This window comes from Diadema setosum, chromosome 21 (assembly GCF_964275005.1).
Source record: "Diadema setosum chromosome 21, eeDiaSeto1, whole genome shotgun sequence".
In the NCBI taxonomy this organism is placed as follows: domain Eukaryota; kingdom Metazoa; phylum Echinodermata; class Echinoidea; order Diadematoida; family Diadematidae; genus Diadema; species Diadema setosum.
The window spans coordinates 132,533-160,076 of NC_092705.1; the positions used below are offsets into that span (position 1 = coordinate 132,533).

Genomic DNA, 27,544 nt, shown 5'->3' on the forward strand with positions numbered 1-27,544 from the left:
CAAAGGAAAACCTCTGCTCATTGGCAGGGGTTTACTGTGTACTCGATTTTTGCAACACATGGCGTTTCATATGCTCTAATATTTAAGATGACCTTACGTGTGACCTGGGTTGCTCCACTTTATTCGATGATTTTTATGAACGCAAAACTCACTGTCCCAAAATCATAAATTAATTCTCATTTGTGTGAAAGTAAGACAAAATTCAACCAATTATCAGTGTTTGCGTACGTGCTGCATATATTTGTGTGCTACATTGCACAGTAGTAACTTTCTTTTTTCACCGCAATATACTGCCACCCCCAAAATCGACGTGACCACAATTCCGAGATGTGTAGTACATTTAGATCTATACGAGTAAACATTTTCGCCTTCGATGGATGGTATGCCGACCTCCGCCTCTAGCTCGGAATGAGTTAGCTGTACATTATACGCAGTAAGAAATGCATGTACACCTGCCTGTAACAGTGGTGAATATGGCGACTTGTGCTGTGGGAATATTCTTTACTTGAATCCGTCGATCAGTATTGGAAACATCTGACTGAATTATAATCCACACTTTCTAAAGTATTATAAAGTAGGGCAGAATGGGGGATAAAGAGCGGCCTCATGCGCGGATGCTACGAAGACATCAAGAAGAGGCGAAAGCTGTGCGGGAAAAGGTGTCACTGGCGGTGCGGGAAAGCCGAGTGTTAACCGTAAGTATCAATGGGGGACCAGCAATGAATGTGTGCACGCACCATCAGTGATGTGGTGGTGGAAGTGGTGGTGGTGGTACAATGTACTGCATTGGTAGAAATCTAATGTCAGTTATGCAGCACGGAACTCCCCACTACCGTGTATGAGTATGACTCAAAGTTTATGTGGAACCCAACTGTTACGAACACTCTTTTATTTTGTATTTGTTGACTTATTTTATGCTTTGAGGATGTTTGTCTCATGTGAATGTGGTAGTCATGTAAATTACAGAGAAACTTCAACGATGTCCATCACTATCACTCAGGCATCGGACCACAGTCAGATTGTAATTTATATGACTGGCATTCACTAGCTGCCACTGGCGACTGGTGTTGATACAACCTACAAGCAAGGGATGGAGAATTAAGATCTAGGCCTAGACTAGTGTGATAAAATGTCAGAGGGAAAGATGACATAGTTATGGCCTGGGTATTGTGTCCCCAAATAACAGCTCAGCTCACAGTAAACTTTTAAGCTCATTTTGTGGTTGAGTGTGTTTTGTTTTTGTTTTTTTCGATATTTCTGATTCCACGCAATAGGAATGATGTGTAAAATTTACACAATCACCTTTAATGTGTTTATGCAAAATATATTTTTGAGTGTACATAGCATAGGCCCACATATTGTTTCAACTAATGAATGATAAAAACTGCTGAAAGTATTTTGTATGCAATTTTGATACAAAACTAGAAAAGCACTCTGAGACTATTATTAGAAATAGAATGCAGACTTCTGCCAAGCAGCTAATTTCCACCTGTAGGCCTAGATACTAGTACACACAACATGCTGAAAATTGTTCAATTTCCCAGTATAGAAGCCTTTGGTTTATAACATCAACTTCCAGCTGCGTGCACCTCGCCAGAGCAGAGCATACGCTTCAGAGCGCTTAAGGTTACAAACCTCTAACATACACTGTATGCAACTTGATCTCCCAAGTCCATTTCAAGACCCTTTCTGCAAAAAAAAAAAAAAAAAAAAAATCTTTCAAAAAACAAAAATTCCTCAAAAAACATAAAAATTCATTACCAGTTACAAATTGCCAACTGCAAATTTAATCATCTGTTCCTTTTGTCATTATCAACTTTTCCTGCAAGTTTCATGCAAATCCGTCCACAACTTTTTAAAGTTATTTTCACACAAACAAACAAACAAACAAACCAATGCTGTTAAAACATGACCTTCCGTGGCAAAGGTAATTATTGTGATTAGATTTCCGGGTAATGTACACTGTACAAAATGTAGGTAGTCAAACAGAGACAAATGATATTGCAGAATCTTTTATCTAGAAAAAAAAAAAAAGAGTGACTAAAGACCCTCCCTACCTGGTCACATGTACCCTAATTCTAGTCTCTTTAGAATATTGTGTACCCATTCCCACAGAGGGTACAGTTACACCAGGGAGGTGGAAAGTGATTCCACCTCCCTGGTTACACTATAGTTATGCATGTAGACATCTGCAATCCCTCAGTCCCCAATCTCCATTTTTCCCTAAATACAGACAGCCACCCCACCCGCAGGTGCATGCATAACACCCTAACCTCCCTTCCCTCCACAAGTTCACTAACCCACTCAGCTCACCCACCCACACGCATCACCCCCCCCCCCATGGTATTTAGATTCATTTCCATTCACATAATACAGGGACAGTAAGATAAATGGGAGTTGATATAAAATACAAAGGAACATATTTGCATAATTCTGACACAACAAAAGCATTTCCTTAATGTATACTGTTCTTTTTTTTTAAACAGAAGAATTAAGTAGAAATTAAAACTTAATAGTATAAAACACCTAATATCTCATTTTTCGAACTGATAACACTTGAAATGAATTGTTTTAGCAAAACAGAATGAAATCATGTTACATAGACCAAGGAACTATTATAGCTCCTTGCATAGACCAAGCATACCCACTCTCCCAGGCTCCACAGCTGCCCCTCTAACCCTGCACTCTACTTCTGTTCTGTGCCCTTTATATGTATACTGAGTATGTATGTATACACACACACACACCTTTTTCTTCCATTACTATGTGAGGAACATTTTATTTAATTGCATACTTTTTCTTCAAGATTTCTGCAGTTGTATAAATCCTATAAGGCCTATAGCATTTCCAAGTAAAAGAAAGACCTTTGTCTTCAGTACCGGGTACCATTTTTTTTAAACCTTATAGTTGCAGAAAAAAGATACTCCTTTCCCTTACTGACATGAAACTTTGTACATTGTATGTTTCATTCTATGTTGAAGTCTTTTCAACCATGCTGGGTTTGTACAAATCTAAATTTATTATTGTCAAACCACCATCTTTGTAATCCTGGTACACTAAGAGCTGTAGCTCTAATGATGTGGTGTTTTCTATTGTTTGTTTTTGTGTTTGTTTGTTTTTTATTTTGTTTTGTGGTTTGTTTGTTTGTTTGTTTGAACTCGTGAAAGTGACAGATTATGAACGTGAGGAGAAATGATACTTACTATACATGTACTGCATATATACCGATTCAAGTGAAACTGGACTGGCATGAAAATGAGCCCAAAATGTAAGTGTTAATGAGTATTGAAACTACAAATATGTACATGTTGTAACAGCAGTTCTACAAACTGTTGAATGAACTCCATAGCTAAGAAGGGGAAAATCTTGGCCATCCAAAACTTTATTGGGCTTTTTTCCCCCCACTGGGATATTTAGTATTCTACATCAGACATATTCATTTGTACATGTAATACATCATAGTATTTCAAATGACATCATAATATTTCATAAACAATACATATAACGGGTGTCTAAACAGACACCATTTTTTCTGAAACACTTGCAAGTTATGATTATTTCTTGCAATAAATTTCTCTTTTTCATAATGTTCCCTTATACTACATTGTATTTTTACATAAATCAAAACGAGGTAAATAATTATTTTCTTTGCCTTACAAACATAAATTTCATATCTCACAAGCATAGTAATACAATTCAGTGCCAAATTGTTAATACCCCCAAAACCAAATAATTCATTTTCCGTCATAAATGTTAATTCTAACCCCGCGTTAACATTAATCCATTCTCTTACTTCAACCCACAATCTATCAACATATTGACACTCACTCAAAAAAATGTATTAAAGTCTCAACATACACATTACAAAACAAAAATTCTTTTCTTTCAACCAACCTAATTCTATTCAACATCTTATTTGTATATAAAATTCTATTAACTATTTTAAACTGAAACCATCGTAAATTAACATCCTCCATGCTCTTGAACGGGGCCAATGAAAAGGATTGCCATTTCTTTTCTTCAAGTTGTATCAATTGTTGCCATTTTAAAAATCCTTTACATTGATATGCATTTTTATATGAGTGCTGTAACAACTTCATTGTTGCTTGTGTATAGACTCTTTTATTTCATTTTTGTATATAGTGTCATATATTCCCCAGTACAATTACACTACAGCAAAAAAGAAGCTTTTGTCCCATCAGTCTCAATGTGAGATTTGTATGCCTATACTGTACATGATGTACACGAGTACGTCTTTCACTCTATGTCAACGACTGCCTAGGTACATAGTTTGCTGTCAAGATTCAGATTTGAAGTTGCCCCAAGAATACAGGTAATGTGGATTTAGCACATTCAGAAATGTTAGTAAAATGTCAGTGAAAAATTAACCAAAACTACATGTACATGTACCGATACTGTAAATCGTTTTGAGAAGTGCACAGCCTGTACTGTTCATATAAGTGCAAGGTGTATTATTTTGTAAAAGGTAATTCATGACTCCAGCCATCTAAAGGAGGTACAAATAAGTTGTATGATCACGAGATATTTTGTAAATACAAACACTCTAAAAACACAAATGTTGAATTAGCATTTAAAAGGGCAGAGGAGTGACAACATTTTCAAAGTGTTGGTTTTCCTGCTAGATTCAACATTTAAAATGTTATCTTAAAAGTTGGATGCAACACTTCAAAAATGCTGCCACTCCTCGGCCCTTTTAAATGTTGATTCAACATTTGCGTTTTTAGAGTGAAATATTTCAAATTCAAGCATTTTTTTAAATGCTTTTTTTATTTATGGCGTAGATTGACCATTGCCACCAAGGCTGTGCTGTGGCTTCTGATTACTTGGAAAATTCTTTGCACCATGACAAGATATTGTTTACAAGCTCAATATTAATTATTATCAAATGTGAGATATACACTTGTACTGTACAACGTGCAGACTCTATAGCTTCATCTCTCTTTCAGTCTTTACATTGCTTGAAAAGTTTGTGATACCTCACTCAATAACATGTCTACCACTGTGAGGCAGTGTGTGGCCAGTAAAGAAATTATCACACAGTTCTCGACCAATGAGATCGCAGGATTTTTGCTACCCATTCTTGTCACTGATGAAGAGATACTGTACATGTACATTGTAAGCCAAGCTGTTGATATCAGCAGCTTAAAATAAATTTGTGCATTTAAAAAAAAAAATAAAGACTTGTCGGTCAATGGGAGACTTGCTAAGTGATGACATTTCCTCGTCTACATTGTAATTTGTATAATTACATTTATAATGTAGGCCTTCAGTGTGGTTGCTGCCAAAATTACTTTGTGTGTGTGTGTGTGCGTACTTTGTGGAACTTCCAAATGCCATAATCTGTTCATTGAGGCTGTGTTTTGTTGCAACTTTTATTGTTGTGTTTGGTAGATTTCATTTTAGGCCATATTCACCACCATGACCATGCAGTGTCAAATAATCATTGATCTGAAGTGTTCTAGATGGAAGAGTGTAATTTAGGAAAGCTCACAGATTGTACATGGAAAGCAAATAACCCTGTCATTCTTTTCAGATTCAAAGGCATGATTTACTATTTGCAGATTATGAAACAAAAACCCAGTATTTATGCTTAATAATAGTTCTAAAATGTGAGTTAGGGATAGAAACAACCACTGTAAAAGTTTGAATCCGTATAATAGATGTTAAGTGTTGTTAAATATGCAAAATGTTAAAGATAGTTGTAATAAAAATGTTTCCAGGGTAAACAGTCTACAGTTATGGTTTATTGTGAGAAAAATACTGATGTTTCCTTATATTTTAGGCTTTATTGCAACACAAGTAGGATGTTTAGTGATACAGTACAACAGACTTACACATGCATCAATTTATTTGTTATCTTGAACATTATTTTTTTAATCACTGTTCCCAAAGGTAAACTGGACCTTTTAAAGGACAAGTTCACCTTCATTAACATAAGGATTGAGAGAATGTAGCAATAGTAGAACACATCATTGAAAGTTTGAGGAAAATCGGACAATCCGTTCAAAAGTTATGAATTTTTGAAGTTTTTGTGCAGTCACTGCTGGATGAGAAGACTACTGCAGTGTATGATGTCACATGCGTACAACAATATAAGGAAAATATAAAGAGAATTTCACAAAATTTCATCTTTTGAAGAAAGTACACATTCCCTTGACTCGTAACTGACATATGTTATGGGTAATATTATTCCCATTGCCTTTAGAAAGAGGCAAGTCAAGTGCTCTTTTAAATGCGAAAAAAGTGAAAATATGTTGAATTTTCTTTACATTTTCTTTATACTGTTGTACTCATATGACAACACAAGCCTTACTAGTCTCCTCATCCAGTGGTTCCAACACAAAAATTTTAAAAATTCATAACTTTTGCATCAATTGTCCAATTTTCCTCAAACTTTCACTGATGTGTTCTACTAATATTGCTGCATTCTCTCAATCCTTATGTTTATGAAGGTGAACTTGTCCTTTAAGTGATTATACAGTAAATCATGCTTAATAATGGGGTGAAATCACAAAGAATGATACAGATACATATTACGTACAGACTGTGTACAATGTACATGTAAGGAAGTACAAAACTGAGAGCACAGAAAACAAGAGGAATTAAAAGTTTATTTGATGAAAATCAGTTTTGAAATGGCTGGGACATATGGTATCAAAAAACAAAGCAAGGTCTTGATAAAAGGTGGGACCCACCTTTCATTACATGTAGAACCACTGTGTTCTGCTTTGCTTTTGGATATTTCAGCCATTTCCAAACAGATTTTTCCTCTTAGAATTGTGTTCTCTTTAATATTTCATGTACGTGTAAGTGGTTTCTAAATTACCTCACAAAAAATGAAAACGTGAATCTCCTTGAGCAACCAAAACTATACCTCCCTCTCTCTTGGCAAATATTACATTGTTGTATTAAAGTCCATGTACAAATTTGTACAACATCAGAAAATGTGCAGATTACATGTGTTTTCTTATACAAAATATAGTTTGACTAGGGACTTGTTTCATAAAACTTGTAATCAGTGACAACTGCCACATTTCTATGACAAATTTGCTCTCAGCCAATCAGATGCAAGGATTTCAGTAGCTTGACCACATCTATGACAACTTGTCACTGATGACAAGTTTTATGAAACGGGCCCCTGGACATCTAAGAAATTATCTAGGAGCATGATGTATAATGAAACAGTTTGTTTAGTAAGTTTGACTGTTTGTACATTGTACAAGTTTACAAATTTGTAGCTGTCAATGTTATCAAGTTTAATAATAGTGTCAATGCAGCTTGAATCATTGAGTGCTATCACAAAGCAAAGGAAGGCGGAGCCCGGATTACACTGGTTTTGTTTCACTTCCTGAGCCGGGGTCAGTGTAGTCTTATTGGATAGATTTCAGAACCATTTCTGAATTACTGTGAATAGTATGCTTTTGAAACTACAGTGTGCATTGTGAGGCCTACATTATAGTTGAGAAATTGCTTTGTTTACAATGACAACAAAAAAGAACAAGAAATGATGGTTGTTCATACTGATGAGTTGTCACTTTTTAACCTTATCTGACTAGATATACACAGTTTGTTTCTTAGTAAATCAGTGGAAATTGTAGTTTTAAATAAAGACTTGATGGTTCTCTGTCAATAGCCATTCTATTTCTTAACAAAATGCAATGTTTATTAGTGGGTATTGAATCAGAATTACACAGTGGTAGCATGTTAGAATTCAATTCAGGAATGAGACTGTAGATGATGTTTGATAAAGTGACTTTAACAACTTCATTCCCAGCTCTTGCCCGGCATCACACCACTTTTCCTTAATGACACATGACAAACTTCAGTGTTCATGGCCACTTGGGAATGGGTTCAGTAGCTTCAGGGGGGAAATTGGGACTCAGTGATTCTTTCCTACATGTCATAGTTCTAAAAACTTCCATATCGCATTACTTGATGTGTTAGGCTGTCATACTGTTTTACCAGTTAACCTACAATGTACAGTATTTGCAACTGCCACATAGGGCCTAGCATTATAATCAATGTTTCATGTGTTTATCAATGTTGATGGATTCCATGCTAGGCTCTAACAAAATCCTGTAGTGATGCCTTTTACTTTAAAGAAAAAAAATATAGAAAAAACTTCAAGAAAAAAATCATCGTATGAAATTAAGATATTTAGAGAGACTCCCCTGAAATCATACAATTTCCTGCACTTTATCTCAGTTAGTGTACGTGTTTATGGGTTAGGATCTCTATGAGGAAGTGAAACTGACATTTTCCCCCAACATATCTTATCCACATTTGAGTTTGGACTTTAGATCCCACTCATCTGAAGGTTTGTGTACGTATGAGGTACACAGATGCAAGCATGAATCAAATCTATGAGTCACGTGTACTAGGCTCGACAGTGGTGAGAGATACTTCCATTCTCAACATTCTCAGCTCAGATTGACCTGGAGTATATGAGAGAACAGACTGACTGGAATCTCTGCTGCTGTTTGCTGAACATTGATTGACATAGCGTACTAGAAGTTACAGGCTGTTGCAGACATTTGAAAGGAATGTAATTCAGTATAGGGTCTTGCAGCAGTGCAGGATGTGAATGAGTTTCTTGCAGTCTAGTAGAGCTGTGATGTAAAAAGTATAAAATTACAGTTACAATGTACAATCTGTGGAGCTCCATGGTCTTATCTTTCTTTGTTGCAGTCTATTACACTTGTATTTTGTACAACAAGCCATGGCTCTGATGATGACTGGAATCAGTGATTAGACAGCCTTTGTTTGAGACTGAGTGGGTATGGGGGGGGGGGGGGTACAAATGTACATAATGTACATGTACATCTCAGCAAAGATACAACACCTGTACAACTTCAAGCACTGATTCCTTACTCCCAAAGCTCTGTTAGTCCATTATATAAGTGTCATATATACAATGTAAGTACTAAATATCACAGCGTCAAATTTCATGTAGTCGTTGTTCATTACTGTCGCCATGAAAAAGAAATTGCATTAAGGTATAAACTGCTTCAATCAATCACACAGCCTTATAAACGCAGTCAGTTATGTATTTTCAGGGAATGATTTCCCTTCTTGAAATTGAATAGCACTTTTAGTCGATGGACATACATTTCGAACAAAATAGTGTACAAGTCTATGTAATGAAATTGCTATGCAAAAAGCATTTTGTATAGCACTCGTACAAAAATACATAGCAAATTGCTACGCAATACCAGGAAAATTATTCCCTGATTTTGCATGGGTCAAGAGGATATTTCCACATATTTACATGTAAAGGAGTACCAGATATTGTTTCTCACCAAAAGGAGACAAGTTGTGTGTCCTGCATACAATGAAGTGTATCATAGGGCCCTGTGAAGCACAGGTCTCTTTAAAGGACAAGTTCACCTTCATTAACATAAGGATTGAGAGAAAGTAGCAATATTAGTAGAACACATCATTGAAAGTTTGAGGAAAATCAGACAATCCGTTCAAAAGTTATGAATTTTTTAAGTTTTTGTGCAGTCACCGCTGGATGAGAAGACTACTGCAGTGTATGATGTCACATGCGTACAACAATATAAGGAAAATATAAAGAGAATTTCACAAAATTCCATCTTTTGAAAAAAGTACACATCAATTCCCTTGACTTGTTACTGACGTATGTTATGGGTAATATTATACCCATTGCCTATAGAAAGAGGCAAGTCAAGTGCTCTTTTATTATGCGAAAAAAGTGAAAATATGTTGAATTTTCTTTACATTTTCTTTATACTGTTGTACTCATATGACATCACGAGCCTCAGTAGTCTCCTCATCCAGCGGTTCCAACACAAAAATTTTGAAAATCCATAACTTTTGCATCGACTGTCCAATTTTCCTCAAACTTTCACTTATGTTTTCTACTAATATTGCTGCATTCTCTCAATCCTTATGTTTATGAAGGTGAACTTGTCTTTAACTCAATGATACCATGATACATAATTATCATTGGTTACATGCTTAAACAATATGATTTTTAGTTCTGTGAGGGCTAATTGTGTAGTGCATCATACATGTACATTGTATGGAAAACCGGGTAGTGTCCTTTTAATAGTCTACAGTACATATGTATGTACACTGTAGGCCTGTAAGGCAGTGAGATAGTATCTCCAGACACGATCTGTGGTGGAATTAGAAGTTCTAAACAAAGCATGTTGACCACACATTGAAGCTTTCTTAGCAACAGAATAAATAAGGTTGTTTGGGAAACCATAAAGTTTTGCTCTTAGACGTCATTTAGAGTGTGCTTTTAGGTCTTTATGGTACCTGTTGTGTATTTGATGCGTGATATATCTGCAGTGATTCCAGTGTTTGGCATTTTTGGCTTTCATATTTAAATGACACCTCCATGTACAAAACTTATTGGCCTACCAACTCTATACCCTACAAAGGTGTATTTCCATTTTTTTTTCTGTCAAATTCAGTAAATCTACTGCATCCAATTAATGTAGGATTGTAGTATTTTGACAGCGATGGCATGTCAGAGGGAGAAGGTATTTGTGTCTAGATTATGGACTCCAAAGATGTAATGTACTTTAATATTATCTGTAGTATTGTACAAACCAAGGGGAAATTGTACAGCAAAGACAGTACTGCCTCGCCTACTGTACATTGCGTGTGTCTGGTTGCAACCCATTTTGGTCATCTTTGAATAGCAAAACTGTCTCCATGATCTTTGAATATAATTGATTGTATTGACACCTCTAGCCTGTCATAAGTACATGGAATTGCATTTCACTTAAAGATAATAAAAAGTTTTGGTACCTCAAAAGTTTCCCTGAATTTCCTTGTCTTGGTTTGTGTTTCACGTTAAAGTATGTTGTCTGTGAGAATTACTCGCCCCAAAGTGCTCTCATGTCTTAGTAATCATGCAATAATGGTTTCGTACCAGAGCCGTCGCCGTACAGCGTCGATAAATACTGTACGAAACCACTGACTGTGACCAGCAGCGTGCAGCCCATTGTACGCATAGCTAACTGCGACCAGCAGCCCCATACGCATAGCGTAATGGGGCTTCGCATTGTAACATTCAGGATCATGACAGAATTAGTATCGCGGGTAAATGTCAATTTAAAATCCCAAAATTTCTTCGATTTGAAGACTTACCAATTAAGTTGAAGTATTGAAAACAGGCTTCGAACAACGTTTGGTTCCGCCAATAGTCCCTTTCTTTTCGAATTGATGACTGAATGTGACTCGGTCGAGAGGACCTTGGGAGAGCTACATACACCATGGACCGATGCATACACTGACTACTACGGCCAGCGCATGCGCACACAAACATCTTATCCGTTGATATGGGATTTGAAATTTGTGCGCATGTGATGTGTTCGCATGCACTGGCTGTAGTATTCAGTGTACATGGTGTATGTAGCTCTCCCAAGGTCCTCTCGGCCGAGTCACATTCAGTCATCAATTCGAACAGAAAGGGACTATAGGCAGAACCAAACGTTGCCCGAAGCCTGTTTTCAATACTTCACCTTAATTGGGAAGTCTTCAAATTGAAGAATTTTTGGGATTTTAAGTTAACATTTATCCCGCGATACTAAATCTGTCATGATCCTGCATGCTACAATGCGAAGCCCGATTACGCTATGCGTATGGGACTGCTGGTCGCTATGCGTTAGGGGCTGCTGGTCGCAGTTAATTGCATGATTACTAAGACATGAGAGCACTTTGGGGCGAGTAAGTCTCACAGTATTAGTTATATGAAAGGTACTTTAACCTGAAACACAAACTAAGACAAGGAAATTTTTGAGATACCAAAACTTTTTATTATCTTTAAAATAAATGTGAGTTCTACAATTGAGTGTTATTTGGTCTAGAAGTACCAAAATGTTAAAAACAAGGTTTTCCGTATCACAATTCAAATAGTGTGATGTATAAACGAGATACATGCATTTATTCTTTTTTTGTAATTGTTAGTATCTACAGTGTACATTTTCTGAGCAGACTTCTTATTTTAATATTGCACACATTGTAGGGCCCTAAAGTATTATACACATTCATCAAAGAAAATGACTAGTGACCCATTGCTATGAACCCTTAATACTACTTTATTAGTTTTGATTTCAGCTATAAAGACAAAAGTTGAAAATGTGTAAACTTTATTTTGACAAAAATATGATAAATTTTTAAGTGAGTGTGACTACCGCGGTATTCATTTTAAGTAAAATGATTTATTTGGAAAATAATTGTCTTATCTTCATCATACATGTATTTTCATCCGTTGACATCCTCAAAAAGAAACTTTAAACCCATTTATTTTTAGAGCAGAATTAATGATTATGTACAATATATGCATTAGTAGTAAATTATTTCTTATTTGTTTGTTTGGTTGTTTGGCATTGTAAAGCGCTTGAAACATGTATTAAGCGCTAAATAAATATTTCATATTATCATTATCAATGAAACTGTTTACATTAAGATGATTTACAGTTACATACCATCAAAGTATGATTACTTTTGTTATGTGTGAGAATTAAGGACATTTGTACACATAACACATGTAGCCTACACACATGTACACATCTCACATGCAATCCCATGGTGGCAGTTTGGAGCTACTGGTGGCAGTGTATAGTTCAGTGCTCACCTGATAGTGGGGGAACCTCATTGGCAGTAATACTGCATACATATGAAGTGCAACCAAAATTAACATACTGTCAAAGCAAAGATTATGTGTTATTTTCACTGGTGAATCAAAACCACAATCTGCTTCATTAATGTTTTGGCAGAAATACATTCACTTGCCCGTATTTACTGTGTAGAAAGTGACCTGTATCTTTAAAAAAAAAAATAGGCCCACATTGTAGATACAGGGATGCATCACCCATTTTGAGAGCTAGGCTTAAATGGGGGAATCGCTTATCTCTCCTCTAGGAGCCGCTGTATAGGGTCAGCCTTGTGTGTATCATGATCACTTCTCACTGTAATCTACACTGCCTTCCTCATGCAGGAAACACACCCAATTAACTAACACATTAATTCAATCACCCTGCACAAGTCCTGTATCCCAAGATAAACTTGTTATAGTATTTAAAACATTGAAGGTCATCTTCCTGTTTTGAAACTTTAATACTTCAAGTCTGGACTGAGATACCCAACTGTATGTACAGCTGTGTAATGTACAACTGTGTAGTTCATTTTTTCAGTCCCATGTATGCAGTGACTGTATGAAATCATGTAAATTGTGGTAGGGCCTACATGTGTTGTATGATATGCTGTGCAGACATGTGATTATTTCTGCTTAGATTATGATTTCTTGAATCTTTACCTCTGAGGTGATTTTTTTTATTTTTTTAATATTGTACACCCTCAAATGTTGTACCTTCAAGAGGCAATTCAGGGATGTTGACTTTAAAGGCAGTTGAATAGGGGCAGAGTTATCTGGTAGCTTACATTTTGTATTTTTATTTTGTTATGTAAGATTTCCATTATCTAATTCAACTATGTTGTGACATTTAACAAATTATTTATCTCTTTCAAGCAGATTCTTTAAAAAGAACCTATGAATGAAACACTATGATACAAAATACACTGTTACTAGAGACTGCTCTTTTTTTTCCACATAGCATTTTGTTATGCACAGGTACATGTACTGCTGGTCCATGTGCCTGTCATATCCTTATGAATTACCCTCTATGATATTTTCAACGTAAAAGAGAAAACTAATAGGCGTACATTTAGTATGTACAGGTACATGTACATGGCATTTAGATATACTAGACTATTTAGCCTTTTTATGCATGGCAAACTGCTGAGGAGTATGGCGTAGAAATTATACATCTGGATTTATCCTGCACTTGATGTGCACCATTTTCCCCTTCTTTTTATTGAGATGCTTGCCAAACAGACCACATGCTACAGGTGTGAGGAGTGGCAGTCTACTCCTGATTCTTCTCCCCAGAGCTTGGATTCTCACCTCAGGTTGTGAGACACACTCCTAGAAGGGCTGGTGAAATCATGCTTAGTGGAAAATAGTGGATGATACACAGTGTGTACATGTGACTCTGTGTGTGTGAATATTATGTATGGATTCATAAAAAAGAGTATGTGTCTTTGTCTTTGTATTTGGGTTATTACAATGTATGCATTTTGAGGTACATCCACTTCGTGTGTGCATGTACAATGGAGGCATACAGTGGGTATACATGTACAAGTATGTGTGTATGTGTGTGTTTATATCTGTCTGTCTGTCCTGAGAGGCTGGGAGAAACAGGTGCAGTGAGAATGAGATGGAAGAGAAACATGTTGTCCAGCCATCAGGCGACCAGGGCCAGCTAGCAGTGCTAGGGAAGGCAGCCAGCTAATGGGATGCACAGAGGCTGATGGGATGAGTCAGACTGGTGCACGTGGAAGATGTCTGCTGGAAGCTGAAAGACTGGGAGAGAGGGAGGGAGGGAGAGAGAGAGTGGTGTCCTTGTTGCTGTACAAAGCTGCCGTCTTGTTTGCATAGGGGTGCCAAATCATACATCTGCTGACATTTTAACCCGTTGAGGACGGACTGATTTTGCAACAACATGCATTTCCCGTAGACACTTGCTCGAGAGTACTCTGGACTCGTTAATCCACTGGTTAGAAGTAAACTGGATCAAAATTGATCAACTTGGATTAGCAAGGCAACCTAGAGGTTACCCAGTGCAATCTAGAGGTTGACCAATTCAATCTAATCGTCTGCCATAAAAGTGGAACATTTTGTGATCCACATTTTTGTATATTTTACGGTGTAATACCATTAAGAAAATAGAAAAACATTTTTTGTTTCTACTTCATGTTAATCTGTTGTATTGTTGGTCAGTTGTTGGTAAATAAAATTAGCAAACCAGAATACACAGAAATTATCTTCCCAAAGCTGAGTGTGGATAATTTTATTCTTTACAACCTGGCCCAATGTTTGTCTCTGTGCCAAATAAATGTGCTGACCTTTTACTTCGGAATTCCACCCCAAAATGAATAAACTTCCAAAGAAAGAAAAAAAATACCCTAGAGAACGATACAAAAATGACAAAATCAGATAAGAAATAAGGAAGATGTGACATTTTAACATTTCAGATTTTTCCAGAAAACATTTCTTTCCAAGTCCTTATGAATATTCAAATCAGCAAGTTCATGATGTCATGCTCTCACAATTTCTTATTCATTTCATATACAGAAATGACAAAAATCTCATATTTCAGCTGTACAAATATAAAACTTGTATTGAAACCAACCATAATAAAAAGAACAAATGTTAACTCTGATATATCTTGGTATGGGAACATACTTTTACTTGTATTACCTAAAAAAATTTTTTTCTGAGTTTCATACATAACATACATGTAAAATTGTGAGGGTATGACATCATCAACTTGCTCGTTTGAATATTCATAAGGACTAACTTGTCAAGAAAAGTTTTCTGAAAAACTGTGAAATTTCAAAATGTCATATCTTCCTTATTTCATATCAGATTTTTGTCATTTGTGTAGCAAATATCTTTTATATTTTTCTCATTTTTTAAAAGTTTATTTATCTTTGGGATGGATTTCTTCTTTAACCTGTCCCTCCTTATTGAATAGGTCGTATGTCAACCATACCAAATAAAATCACAGCAAGTACACTCTTGTGTTCGATATGTTTCAATGAAATTGTATTATAATCTTGTTTATTGAAGTTTAGGCTTTAAACGTGTTTTAGATGAAATAGAGTAAAATTGTTCTAAATGACTGGTCATGCAGTTTTTATGAATTCAGGTCATAACAGAGTGGAATGTGGTGGGTTTGTCATTGGTAATGTCACAAATGTACACACAAGTAGTTATGTACATGTATCAAGGCTGTATGCATGGTTGTTTAATGTGTATGTACACAGGGTGACCAGATTAATGGAGAACATTCTATATGATATAGATATAGTACATACAGGCTGACCAGATCAGTGGAGAATTTTCTATGTGGTATACAATGTAGCTACAGTACATGTATGCATGTGACAGGAAATACATTATAGCTCACTCAATTTAGAATGATTTAACCCATTCCAGAAAATTCTAGGAAGTGCTGGCTGAGTGAGGCACTGCCCTTGTAACCAAATGTGATTGGTAGTTAATTTTGGCAATGATGTTATGCACATATTAGGCAGTGAGTCATCCAGGATTCCTGGAATTTGGACTTGCTAGTCTGTTCAGGTATGTGGCCCCAGGTTGGAGAAAATTACAGAATGTACTAGAAAGGGGTGAATGGATAGTATATAAGCAGGAGAAATTCTGAGGTAGGCAGAGTACCCAACACCTCTGCTCTGAGAGTTACATCACTTCTGGCTCTGAAGCGACTTGTTATAGTCAGTCCTGTGTTACCTGCTGACCTGCTATACAAACTGTGTTTGTGGAGATAAGGCCTGGGAGACATTTTGCCTGCAGAGAATTAATTTGCCTATGTTGGAGATAGACTCCATATTTTAATGTCAACGGACATTGTTACGGCAAAGCTGTGACGGGCTGGATTCCTCGCTGGACATTATAAAGTGAACCATCATTCAACGCATCAACTGGACGTGGTCGTCATAACATTTGGATTCTGCACGTTTTGCTGTGGACACATAACTTGGATTTTTACCCCGGATCTATACCTTGGACTATCGTAACCTGCACCTCTGGATTTACGTCGGAGGAATCATTCATCGGTGCATCAAGGACCATTCATCTGTGCATCGAACATCGTAGTTAGACATCACCAAGGGACTATATAACATCGTGATTACGATTTGGGCTGTAATGCGTGTAAGTGATTTTATTACTGATTTATAATTGTTTCTCTTGATCATTATTGTACTGATGTGAAAACCGATTACGAGTCTGTACCCACAATATCCCTGTTAATAAACCGCCTGAACATTAGTTGATTGTTTCTTTTGTGCGATCATTCTCAGAGTGATTTTGGTCGTAACAAAATTGGGGGCTTGTCCGGGAAGTGAATTTAAAGCCAAAACTTAGAATTTGGAACGTTCCGGAAGCCAGAATATTGGTACAGACATAATACCAGTGAGTTGATTGTTCAATTGTACATTGTGTGTAATACATGTGACAATGTCAATCAGTACAATGGATGTTCAGGCATTTGTTCAGAGGACAGATTTGTCCCTCAAAGATTTGCAAAGGTTACGCAAATGTGATTTGACTGCTATTGCACAGCATTTAAATGTAGATGTTCCACAAGGTGTGAGAAAGGCAGAGATTCTTGACTTAGTAGCTAGTCACATGGAGCTCAAAGAAGAAATTGACACTCCAGCTCAAGCTCAAATTTCAGATCAAACACGGCTTGAGCTTGCTAGATTGGAAATGGAGAAAGAGAAGATGAGATTAGAAAGAGAGAGGGAGAAAGAACAAATGGAAATGAGAAAATTTGAAATGGAGCAACAAATGAAATTGCGTGAGTTGGAATTGACTCATGCACACACTGTTGGAAATCGTGAAAGGGCTCCCTCTGAATTTGATTTGGCCAAGAACATTCGATTGGTGCCAAAGTTTGAAGAAAACAGAGTTGATGCATACTTTGTGTCATTTGAGAAGGTGGCTAACAGTTTGAACTGGCCACAGGAATTTTGGCCCTTGCTCCTTCAAAGTGTGTTTGTCGGCAAAGCAGCTGATGTGTACTCATCTCTCTCTGAAGAGCAATCACATGACTATGCTACAGTCAAGAAAGCAGTGTTGAATGCATATGAGTTGGTGCCAGAGGCATACAGACACAAGTTCAGAAATTCGTACCGCAAACCAGGCCAGACACATGTTGAGTTTGCTCGTGAAAAAGAAATGATGTTCGATAGGTGGTATAGATCCCTGAAAGTGGATCAGGATTTTGATAACCTACGTGAGGTTGTTCTTTTGGAAGAATTCAAAAAGAGTGTTGCTTTCAGTGTGAGGTCGCATTTGGATGATCACAAAGTGACAAGTTTGCATAAAGCAGCCTTGATGGCTGATGAGTATGAGCTGACCCACAGAAATGACAACAGACCACCTTTCAGGAATTTCTCTGGAAACAAGAGAGACAAAACTCAGTCGAGCAATCCAAAGAATGCTGGTCCTGAAAAAGGCACGAGTTCTGAATCTTCATCGGCACCAAAGCCTCAATCTGACAAAGGGTCCAGTACAAGTGCAAATGTCATCAAATGTTTTCACTGTAACAAGACAGGGCATGTAAAGTCACAGTGTTGGAAGTTGCAAAACAAAACAAAGAAGGACATGGGATTTGTCATGTCAAAAAGTGTCCTACCCGAAAATAGTGTCCCGTTCAGTGAAACACAGGCCATTGAAAGTCGATCTCCCAAATTCAGAGATAGGCTGAAGCAGGTGGATGAGAGCTATCGTAGCTTTTTGTTTGATGGTGAGGTGACCCCATGTACTTCTGGTGAGGCAGGTAAGCCAGTAGTCATCCTGCGGGATACGGGGGCCTCTCAGTCGTTGATGGTGGATGGTGGTATGACTTTTCCACCAGATAGTGCAGTGAATGCAAAAGTCTTGATTCAGACTGTTGATGGCAGTTATATGTCAGTACCACTGTATAGAGTGGATTTGAAGTGTGACCTAGTTTCTGGTCCTGTGACTGTTGGAGTTGTTCCTGAGTTGCCCATGGCAGGCATTGATTTTCTGTTGGGGAATGACTTGGCTGGGGACAAGGTGATTGCGTCTCCAGTTGTTTCGGATAAACCAGTGGTGGTTGCTGAAACTGAGCAGTTGCAGGAGGAGTTTCCTGGGATTTTCCCAGATTGTGTTGTGACTAGGTCTCAGGCTCGGAGAGCTGTTCAAGATGATGCGGATTCTGTTGATGTGGAGGAGAATTCCGGTGTTTGGTTGGCAGAAACCTTTTTCAAGGATTTGAATGATGGGGTTGCTGTATTAGGCTCCGAGGCTAACAGTGATGGGCTGTTTAGCAAGTCTTCCTTGGTTGAAGCACAGCAGGCAGACTCTGAGTTAAAAGGCTTGTCTCAGACGGCGTGTTCTGAGGCTGAGGCTGAAAAGGTCCCTGAGTGCTATTATGTCAAAGATGGCATTTTGATGAGGAAGTGGAGACCTCCCCATAGGCCAGCTGATGAGGATTGGACGGTGGTCCGTCAAGTTGTTGTTCCTCCCTGTTACCGCGGTGATATCTTGAGGATTGCTCACGAGTTACCTGTTGGCGGCCATTTAGGCGTCAGAAAGACAAAGGATCGGATCATGAGGCATTTTTATTGGCCAGGGTTGAATGTGGATGTGGCTGAGTTTTGCAAGACTTGTCACACATGTCAGGTGGCTGGTAAACCACAGCATTCAGTGAAGCCGGCGCCATTGATTCCGATACCTGCGTTTGAAGAACCATTCAGTCGGGTTCTAGTTGACTGTGTTGGACCTTTGCCTAGGACTAGGTCGGGTCACAAGTACCTCTTGACAATCATGGATATGTCTACACGGTTTCCAGAGGCTATCCCACTGCGAAATATCACTGCTAAGACTGTGGTAGATGCTCTAGTGCAGTTTTTCACTAGGTATGGGTTGCCCAAGGAAGTGCAGTCTGACCAAGGGTCAAATTTCATGTCAGGCATATTTCAAGAGGTGATGTATCGTTTGGGTGTGAAGCAGCTGAAGTCGTCAGCTTATCATCCCCAATCCCAAGGTGCGTTGGAGCGCTACCACCAGACCCTAAAGACAATGATTAGGGCATTCTGTGAGGAGTATCCCGAGGATTGGGATAAGGGCATCCCTTTCCTGTTGTTTGCGACGAGGGACTCCCCAAATGAGTCGACGGGTTTCAGCCCATTTGAGTTGGTGTACGGTCATGAAGTTAGGGGCCCACTGAAGCTCATCAAAGAGAAATTCATGACTGAGGATGATGAGGTCCACCTACTTGACTATGTGTCAAAGTTTCGTGAAAGGCTTTCAAAGGCTTGTGAGGTAGCTAGGGAACACTTGAAAGTGTCACAAGACTCTATGAAGAGAAAGGCAGACAAAAATGCCAAAGCCCGAACCTTCAAACCAGGTGACAAAGTTCTTGTACTGCTGCCCATACAAGGTGAACCACTGAAAGCCAAGTTCAGTGGCCCATACTGTGTCAAAAAGAAATTCAATGATGTGAACTATGTGATCAGTACGCCAGACAGACGAAAAGATCAGAGGGTGTGTCATGTAAACATGCTGAAAGAGTACTATGAGAGAAAGGCTAGTCAGCCTGTAGGCATAGCTCAGGTGGTAGAAGAGGAAGTAGATGAAGAGGTAGAAGTTCAAGATGAGAATGGAAGTGAGCCCTCTAGTGTCAGGTTGTCTAACTCAGAGATGTTAGGGAAAGTAGATGAGGCACTGAACTACCTACCTGAAAATCAGAGGAAAGATGTGACTAGTCTGTTACATGAGTACAAAGAATTGTGTAAAGACAAACCAGGCAGCACCCCTCTGGCTGTACATGATGTTGATGTAGGAGATGCCGACCCTATCAAGCAAAACCCTTACAGACTAAACCCGAGCAAACTGCAAAAAGTAAGGGAAGAGGTTCAGTACATGTTAGACAATGACATAATAGAACCGAGTAAAAGCAGTTGGAGCTCCCCAATCGTCATGGTGCCCAAACCGGATGGGTCTCAAAGATTCTGTATAGACTACAGAAAGGTGAATGCCGTGACGAAAACAGACTCTTTCCCCATTCCTAGACTAGAAGACTGCATTGACAGGGTTGGAAATTCTGCATATGTCAGTAAAATAGACCTTCTAAAGGGATACTGGCAAGTGCCCTTGACCGACAAAGCCAGGGAGATTTCTGCCTTTGCTACACCAGATGGCTTGTTCCAATGCAAAGTAATGCCATTCGGCATGAAAAATGCTCCGGCCACCTTCCAACGGCTGACAAACCAAATCATTGCCGGACTTGACAACTGTGTAGTATACATTGATGACATCCTAGTGTATAGTGACACGTGGGAAGAGCACATTACACACTTGCGGCAACTCTTTGATCGACTCAGGGAGGCCGGATTGGTGATTAATCTGGCAAAGAGTGAATTTGCAAAGGCCAAAGTGGTGTATCTCGGGCATGTAGTCGGTCAGGGACAGGTTTTGCCAAGAGAAGCCAAGGTAGAAGCTATACTAGGCTTTCCAATCCCCCAATCCAAGAAGGAGTTGCTCCGATTCCTGGGCATGGCTGGTTTCTACAGGAAATTTGTGCCAAATTTCAGCACTGTAGTCACCCCCCTAACAAACCTGCTGAAGGGTAAGGCAAAGTACACCTGGACTGATGAGTGTCAAAGGGCCTTCGAGAAACTAAAAGCAGTCCTTTCTAATGAGCCTGTTCTGGCAGCTCCTGACTTCCAAAAGCCATTCAAGGTGGCGATAGATGCTAGCGATGTAGGAGTGGGAGCAGTTTTGCTCCAAGAAGATGAAGAAGGCACTGAACGACCGGTTAGCTACTTTTCCAAAAAGTTGAACGCATACCAAAAGAAATACTCAACTATCGAGAAGGAGGCTCTCAGTCTCATCCTTGCCCTCCAGCAATATGAAGTGTACTTGACAAATAGCAAAGGGGAGATCACGGTCTATACTGACCACAACCCCTTGGTCTTTTTAGACCGGTTCAAAATGAAGAACAATAGACTGTTCAGATGGAGCATGATGACGCAGCCATATGCTCTCAAAATCAAACATGTGGCAGGCAAAAATAATGTAATTGCTGACGCTTTGTCAAGAGTGTAACATGAAGAGAGTATCAAAGGTGAAAAGTTTTCACCGCATATCACTAGTGTACATTGTATGTGTTTAGCAGATCCATTAATGTATGCAAAACAGTTTGACATGATTGTATAAGCTCCGAGAATCCAAGCAATATCAATGTAACTGGTATCCATGAAAAGAGAACATGGAATCAATGCAGCTTTTCAAAAGGCATGTGATAGTATGTGATTATTGTTGCTTGACTTGGATTGTACTTCACATTCGTTGTAAATAACAATGAGAAATTGTGAAGGTAAAAGAAACCCTTGCTACGGCAAGGCTTTCTTTTTCCCATGGGGGATGGTGTCACAAATGTACACACAAGTAGTTATGTACATGTATCAAGGCTGTATGCATGGTTGTTTAATGTGTATGTACACAGGGTGACCAGATTAATGGAGAACATTCTATATGATATAGATATAGTACATACAGGCTGACCAGATCAGTGGAGAATTTTCTATGTGGTATACAATGTAGCTACAGTACATGTATGCATGTGACAGGAAATACATTATAGCTCACTCAATTTAGAATGATTTAACCCATTCCAGAAAATTCTAGGAAGTGCTGGCTGAGTGAGGCACTGCCCTTGTAACCAAATGTGATTGGTAGTTAATTTTGGCAATGATGTTATGCACATATTAGGCAGTGAGTCATCCAGGATTCCTGGAATTTGGACTTGCTAGTCTGTTCAGGTATGTGGCCCCAGGTTGGAGAAAATTACAGAATGTACTAGAAAGGGGTGAATGGATAGTATATAAGCAGGAGAAATTCTGAGGTAGGCAGAGTACCCAACACCTCTGCTCTGAGAGTTACATCACTTCTGGCTCTGAAGCGACTTGTTATAGTCAGTCCTGTGTTACCTGCTGACCTGCTATACAAACTGTGTTTGTGGAGATAAGGCCTGGGAGACATTTTGCCTGCAGAGAATTAATTTGCCTATGTTGGAGATAGACTCCATATTTTAATGTCAACGGACATTGTTACGGCAAAGCTGTGACGGGCTGGATTCCTCGCTGGACATTATAAAGTGAACCATCATTCAACGCATCAACTGGACGTGGTCGTCATAACATTTGGATTCTGCACGTTTTGCTGTGGACACATAACTTGGATTTTTACCCCGGATCTATACCTTGGACTATCGTAACCTGCACCTCTGGATTTACGTCGGAGGAATCATTCATCGGTGCATCAAGGACCATTCATCTGTGCATCGAACATCGTAGTTAGACATCACCAAGGGACTATATAACATCGTGATTACGATTTGGGCTGTAATGCGTGTAAGTGATTTTATTACTGATTTATAATTGTTTCTCTTGATCATTATTGTACTGATGTGAAAACCGATTACGAGTCTGTACCCACAATATCCCTGTTAATAAACCGCCTGAACATTAGTTGATTGTTTCTTTTGTGCGATCATTCTCAGAGTGATTTTGGTCGTAACAGTAAACAATACTTGAATTACAAATCTGCTTCATCTCCAAAGTGACTTGGTAAAAGGGTAAAATCAAACTGACTGAAGTCTCATTGCAACTGTCATGAAAACTGAAATTATGGAAGTTTTGTTCAAATTGTATATGCAGTGATTACTGGAAGACTAGTGGAGTATTGAGGCAATGGCATCCCTTAATCTATATAGTTGCACTTGTAGTTGCAGCCATTATCATTCTTGTCTTAAGATACGAAAAACTTCAAAATCTCATAAATCATGTGAATTTTATATCTGTTTGACTAATTTTAATCTAATTATCAAACAAACGGAATACAAGGCAACTTTCAAAACTTCTGCAAGAATAAATAACCTCAAGTAGAGATTTTTTTTTTTTTGTGTGTGTGTGTGAAATGCAACCATAATATGTCACAGATGAAAGCACATATATTTCATCTTGATATTTTTTCCATCTATAAGTTTACTGTGCAATGTAGTTGATTTCACATTCCAATATTTCGATGGAAATTTTATTTTCTCTTTCAGCTAAGACCCCACCAATAAAAAACAAACAAACAATAGACAAATAAAGATGATGTATCATTGGGAGAGGAGGGAGCTCTGTATATCCCTTGCTTGCCAGCCATTGTTGCATGTGAATGGTTTGAACCATTCATTATAATGCACACACTGATGATACTAATCTTTAATATCAATCATGAACAAGTACATGTAGTTCATTTTACTAATGTTGTGTATTTAGATTATTTTTTTGTATAAGACCTGTTGAAAAGATATTCATCCTTCTTTTAACACTGTATGTATTACTGTATTTCAATATTCCAGTTATTCCAAACCAGTAGTAGATTAGTACTACATGTACTACATATACTACATGTATGTACTTAAAAACATTGCTACACTTTTTGTTTTCAAGCAGGAGTTAGCCAAAATGTCATTTTAAAGCTTTTGAACTCTTCAAAGAAAGAGAGAGAACCATATTCACCATAAGTAATGAGTGTAGATTCATAAAGTACTTTTATAACTAAACCATGATACTGAGGCATACGCTGATTTTGAATCAGGTAGAGCTTGATGAAAAGTGGAAGGATTCAATTAATGGCATCTAAATTCAACGATTATTAGATATAAACCTTATGTCCTGTTGTAGCCAAGTTCACTTGAGCTCATGTAACACATTGCAGGATACTTTTAGTTTACTGGCATATTTGCACTAAAGCTTACCAGTTCCAAGGCTACCATAGCTCCCTCTATTGACAGACCTAGTAAAGGTGGCTTTGCATGACAGAGATATGTGACTGGGTTGGACAAGATGAATAAGATAGTTTATGCATTAGGTATAAGCCAGCATCTGTGAACATGAGTTGTGAATTCTTAGCATTCCAAGGAATTGACACATGGCCTTCTTTCACATGGGGGACCTATTACCCAAATTCAATTCATAGAGGGTGGTATTTGACAAAGAAACTATACTTGGTTTAAAGTCAGTGTAGACAGTTTTTCTTGTCTCTATCTTTGAGGAAAAAAAAAAAGGATGGAAGAATAGAGTCAAGGGAATATGGCACCTAGAGTCAAGGCTTTTCAATGTTTACATTAGAGAACAGTGGTGTTTATAGTAGTGGGTTTTTTTTTTTTTTGTTTTTTTTTTTTTTAGTAATTTTTTGTACGGGTGTTATAATGATCTGGCAATGGTGTTTTTTTAGCTCACCTGAGCCGAAGGGCTCAAGTATTAGCTGTATTGTAATTGTTTCCTGTCCATTCTTTATTCTCCATTGTCCATCATCAGTTTTCTGTTGTGTGGTGTGCATCTCACATGAACTTGTTGACATTTTCATCTTCTTGAAAACTGGTGGCTCTATTTTAGCCAAATTTAGCAGGAATTATCAGTGGGGGAAGGGAAACATACTGTAAAACATTATATATTCGCGGCACAAAATATTTGCGAATTGAAGCCGACAGCCTTTTTCGTGGCATGAAATTTTCGCGAATTGCCACTGCCGTTCAGTGCATACAGTGTAGACAAGAACTTTCGCGTGCATTTTATTTTTTCGCGAATCTTGGCGCTCGCGAAATTCGCAAATTCAAAGTGCATGTGAACATTCCTCATTTTTTGTATAAAATGGAGTTGATGTCCCATAGAGGGTTCCCTAGTGTGCTACAAAAACAACAACAACAAAGTAGAGCTACAATTGTACTTTCATAAATTTTTTGACATTTCCATCTTCTGCATGAAAACAGGTGACTTGATTTTGATTACATTTGGAAGGAATCATCAATAGGGGTTTGAAATCATAGTTTGTGCAAAGAAATCTGTTCAATGCTTGCTGAGGATCACATACTGTATACGTTGTTATTTTCGCGAGGGTTTTACTTTCGCGAATTTCGCGAGCTTTGGGCTGATTGCAAAATTAAAGACACGCAAAAATATTACCCCGTCATACCTTATGTACAAACTGATGACAAAATGCATCCCACGCTGGCCGGACCAGAACCCGGCTGTTACACCGGCCATTACGTACACATACTATTACTAGTATGCTAATTTCCACTTCGAGTGCGTACAGTGCGACCGATTCTGGAAGTGCAGTACGATGATAAACGTGCATTAAAATGTGCAATCTCCGTGCTATGTTACCCTACGCGAACGAACACCAGCTCGACATGGTTGAGTGAGGCCTAGGGATGCATGTAAAACTTTCGCTAGCGCTAGCGCAGCTCTGAAACTTTGTAGTCTCCATCTATTTGTTGCAACATTTGGTAGGTACTTGTGAATGCAAGTTCCCGTAATTATTGTTTCATTTTATAAATCTTCTTCTGTGTCTTTTCTATCGTCTTGTTTGGGAAGTCACAATGCAAATGGAAAAACGTTACGAGTTCGTTGGCAAGTGTTTGAACGTGTTTCTCGGGCTTGGCAGTAGACCCTACTACTACTAGTATCAATCGCGAATTTAACAATATGCGAAAATGCCACTGATACCGTGATTCGCGAAAATATCTGTACGCGAAAATATTGGCGTATACAGTACTCAAAAGATCACTACCATGATATAGTATATGGATGCACAGGACTATGTATTAACCATGAAATTAGTTGATATTTTCTGAAAAATTATATTGTATTTATAAATCCATTACATGAAGCCATTTATTTGAGAATATGAACTCATTTTGGTCAAAATGTAAATTTGATACATCACTGTCTTTAACTTTCTTTGAATGACATTTCTAGGAGATATCATGATGAGATGTTGGATAATATAGAGGGGTGCATTATTATACAAATAGTGAATGGTCACGAGTGCAATGGTATGAGATTTCGCATGAGGTGAAAGATAGAGGCACTCTATTCAACGAGGCGAAGCAGAGTTGAATAGTGTGCCTCATCTTTCACCGAGTGTGAAATCTTGTTCCATTGCATGAGTAAAGACCATACACTATTTGTTTTATACAACACCTTGAACGTCAACGAATATTTCTTTGGTACTCACAGATTCTTGAATTTAGCACAGAAATGGCAACCATTTTCCGTGAAAGACGAATGAGTAGCCTCACAGTCGCAGTCGCCGTGTATGTACATGTTAACATGTACGTACGTATGCGAAACGAAGTTGTTTACAAAAAATAGTGACAAAAGTACGCGCTTATAAGCACGCTTGTAGTTGTTGAGTGCGCGCGGCACATGTTTGTTTATTATGACATCAGAGCTCGTGCAAAAGAACATTTTGATCAAACCAAAATTGCACGCTGAGACGGCCAGAGCGTGCAATAGAACCTTTCACTAAAGGTCACGTGATGGGCAATCGACCAATCGGATAGCTACATTCTAAATAGGTGTTGTATAAACTGCTAAGATTCACCTTTATTTGTTTTTATCCTACAGTCACTTGTAATAAAAATGTAGGCTTAGGAATTATCCTTTCCCTACATGTAGCTGTAGTTGTGTATGATTCTTCTGGTTTCCTTGTCTGGGGAAGCTACATTTGTAGAATTACCACATCCATATCCAGGATGTCTGGAAAAGAATTCAAATGACATTTTGAGACACTTGTTCATAATAATATGCAGTGTGTATATTATACACACTGTACATTGTTATTATTATTATTATTATTATCATTTTAGGGATGGAGGAGAGATGGGATACAGGAAGTAGAGAAAGCTGTTACAGAGGTCAAGCAGCTAATTATTTCATTCTTTCAGACCCTGTTGTTATAAGAGTAGCTTTACGTTGTATGCTATTTTCAGTGGTAGTTTCAATAGTGATGATGCATTACACATTTACAAGTGTACCGTGAATCATATCTCAAACATTCGAGCAAATAGTCCAATTCTTTGCT

The 27,544-nt window shown here is 38.1% G+C and overlaps 1 protein-coding gene across 1 annotated transcript in view; it reads left to right on the top strand.

Moving 5' to 3' along the window:
- Positions 1-511: 511 nt before the first annotated feature.
- The window catches only part of LOC140244723 (dedicator of cytokinesis protein 9-like), a 205,058-nt gene continuing 178,025 nt past the window's right edge, over positions 512-27,544 (top strand). Inside the window, exon 1 of the mRNA XM_072324337.1 lies at positions 512-695. Within this exon, the coding sequence (XP_072180438.1) occupies positions 585-695 (111 nt within the window). The 5' untranslated portion in view covers positions 512-584. The remainder of the gene's footprint in view (positions 696-27,544) is intronic.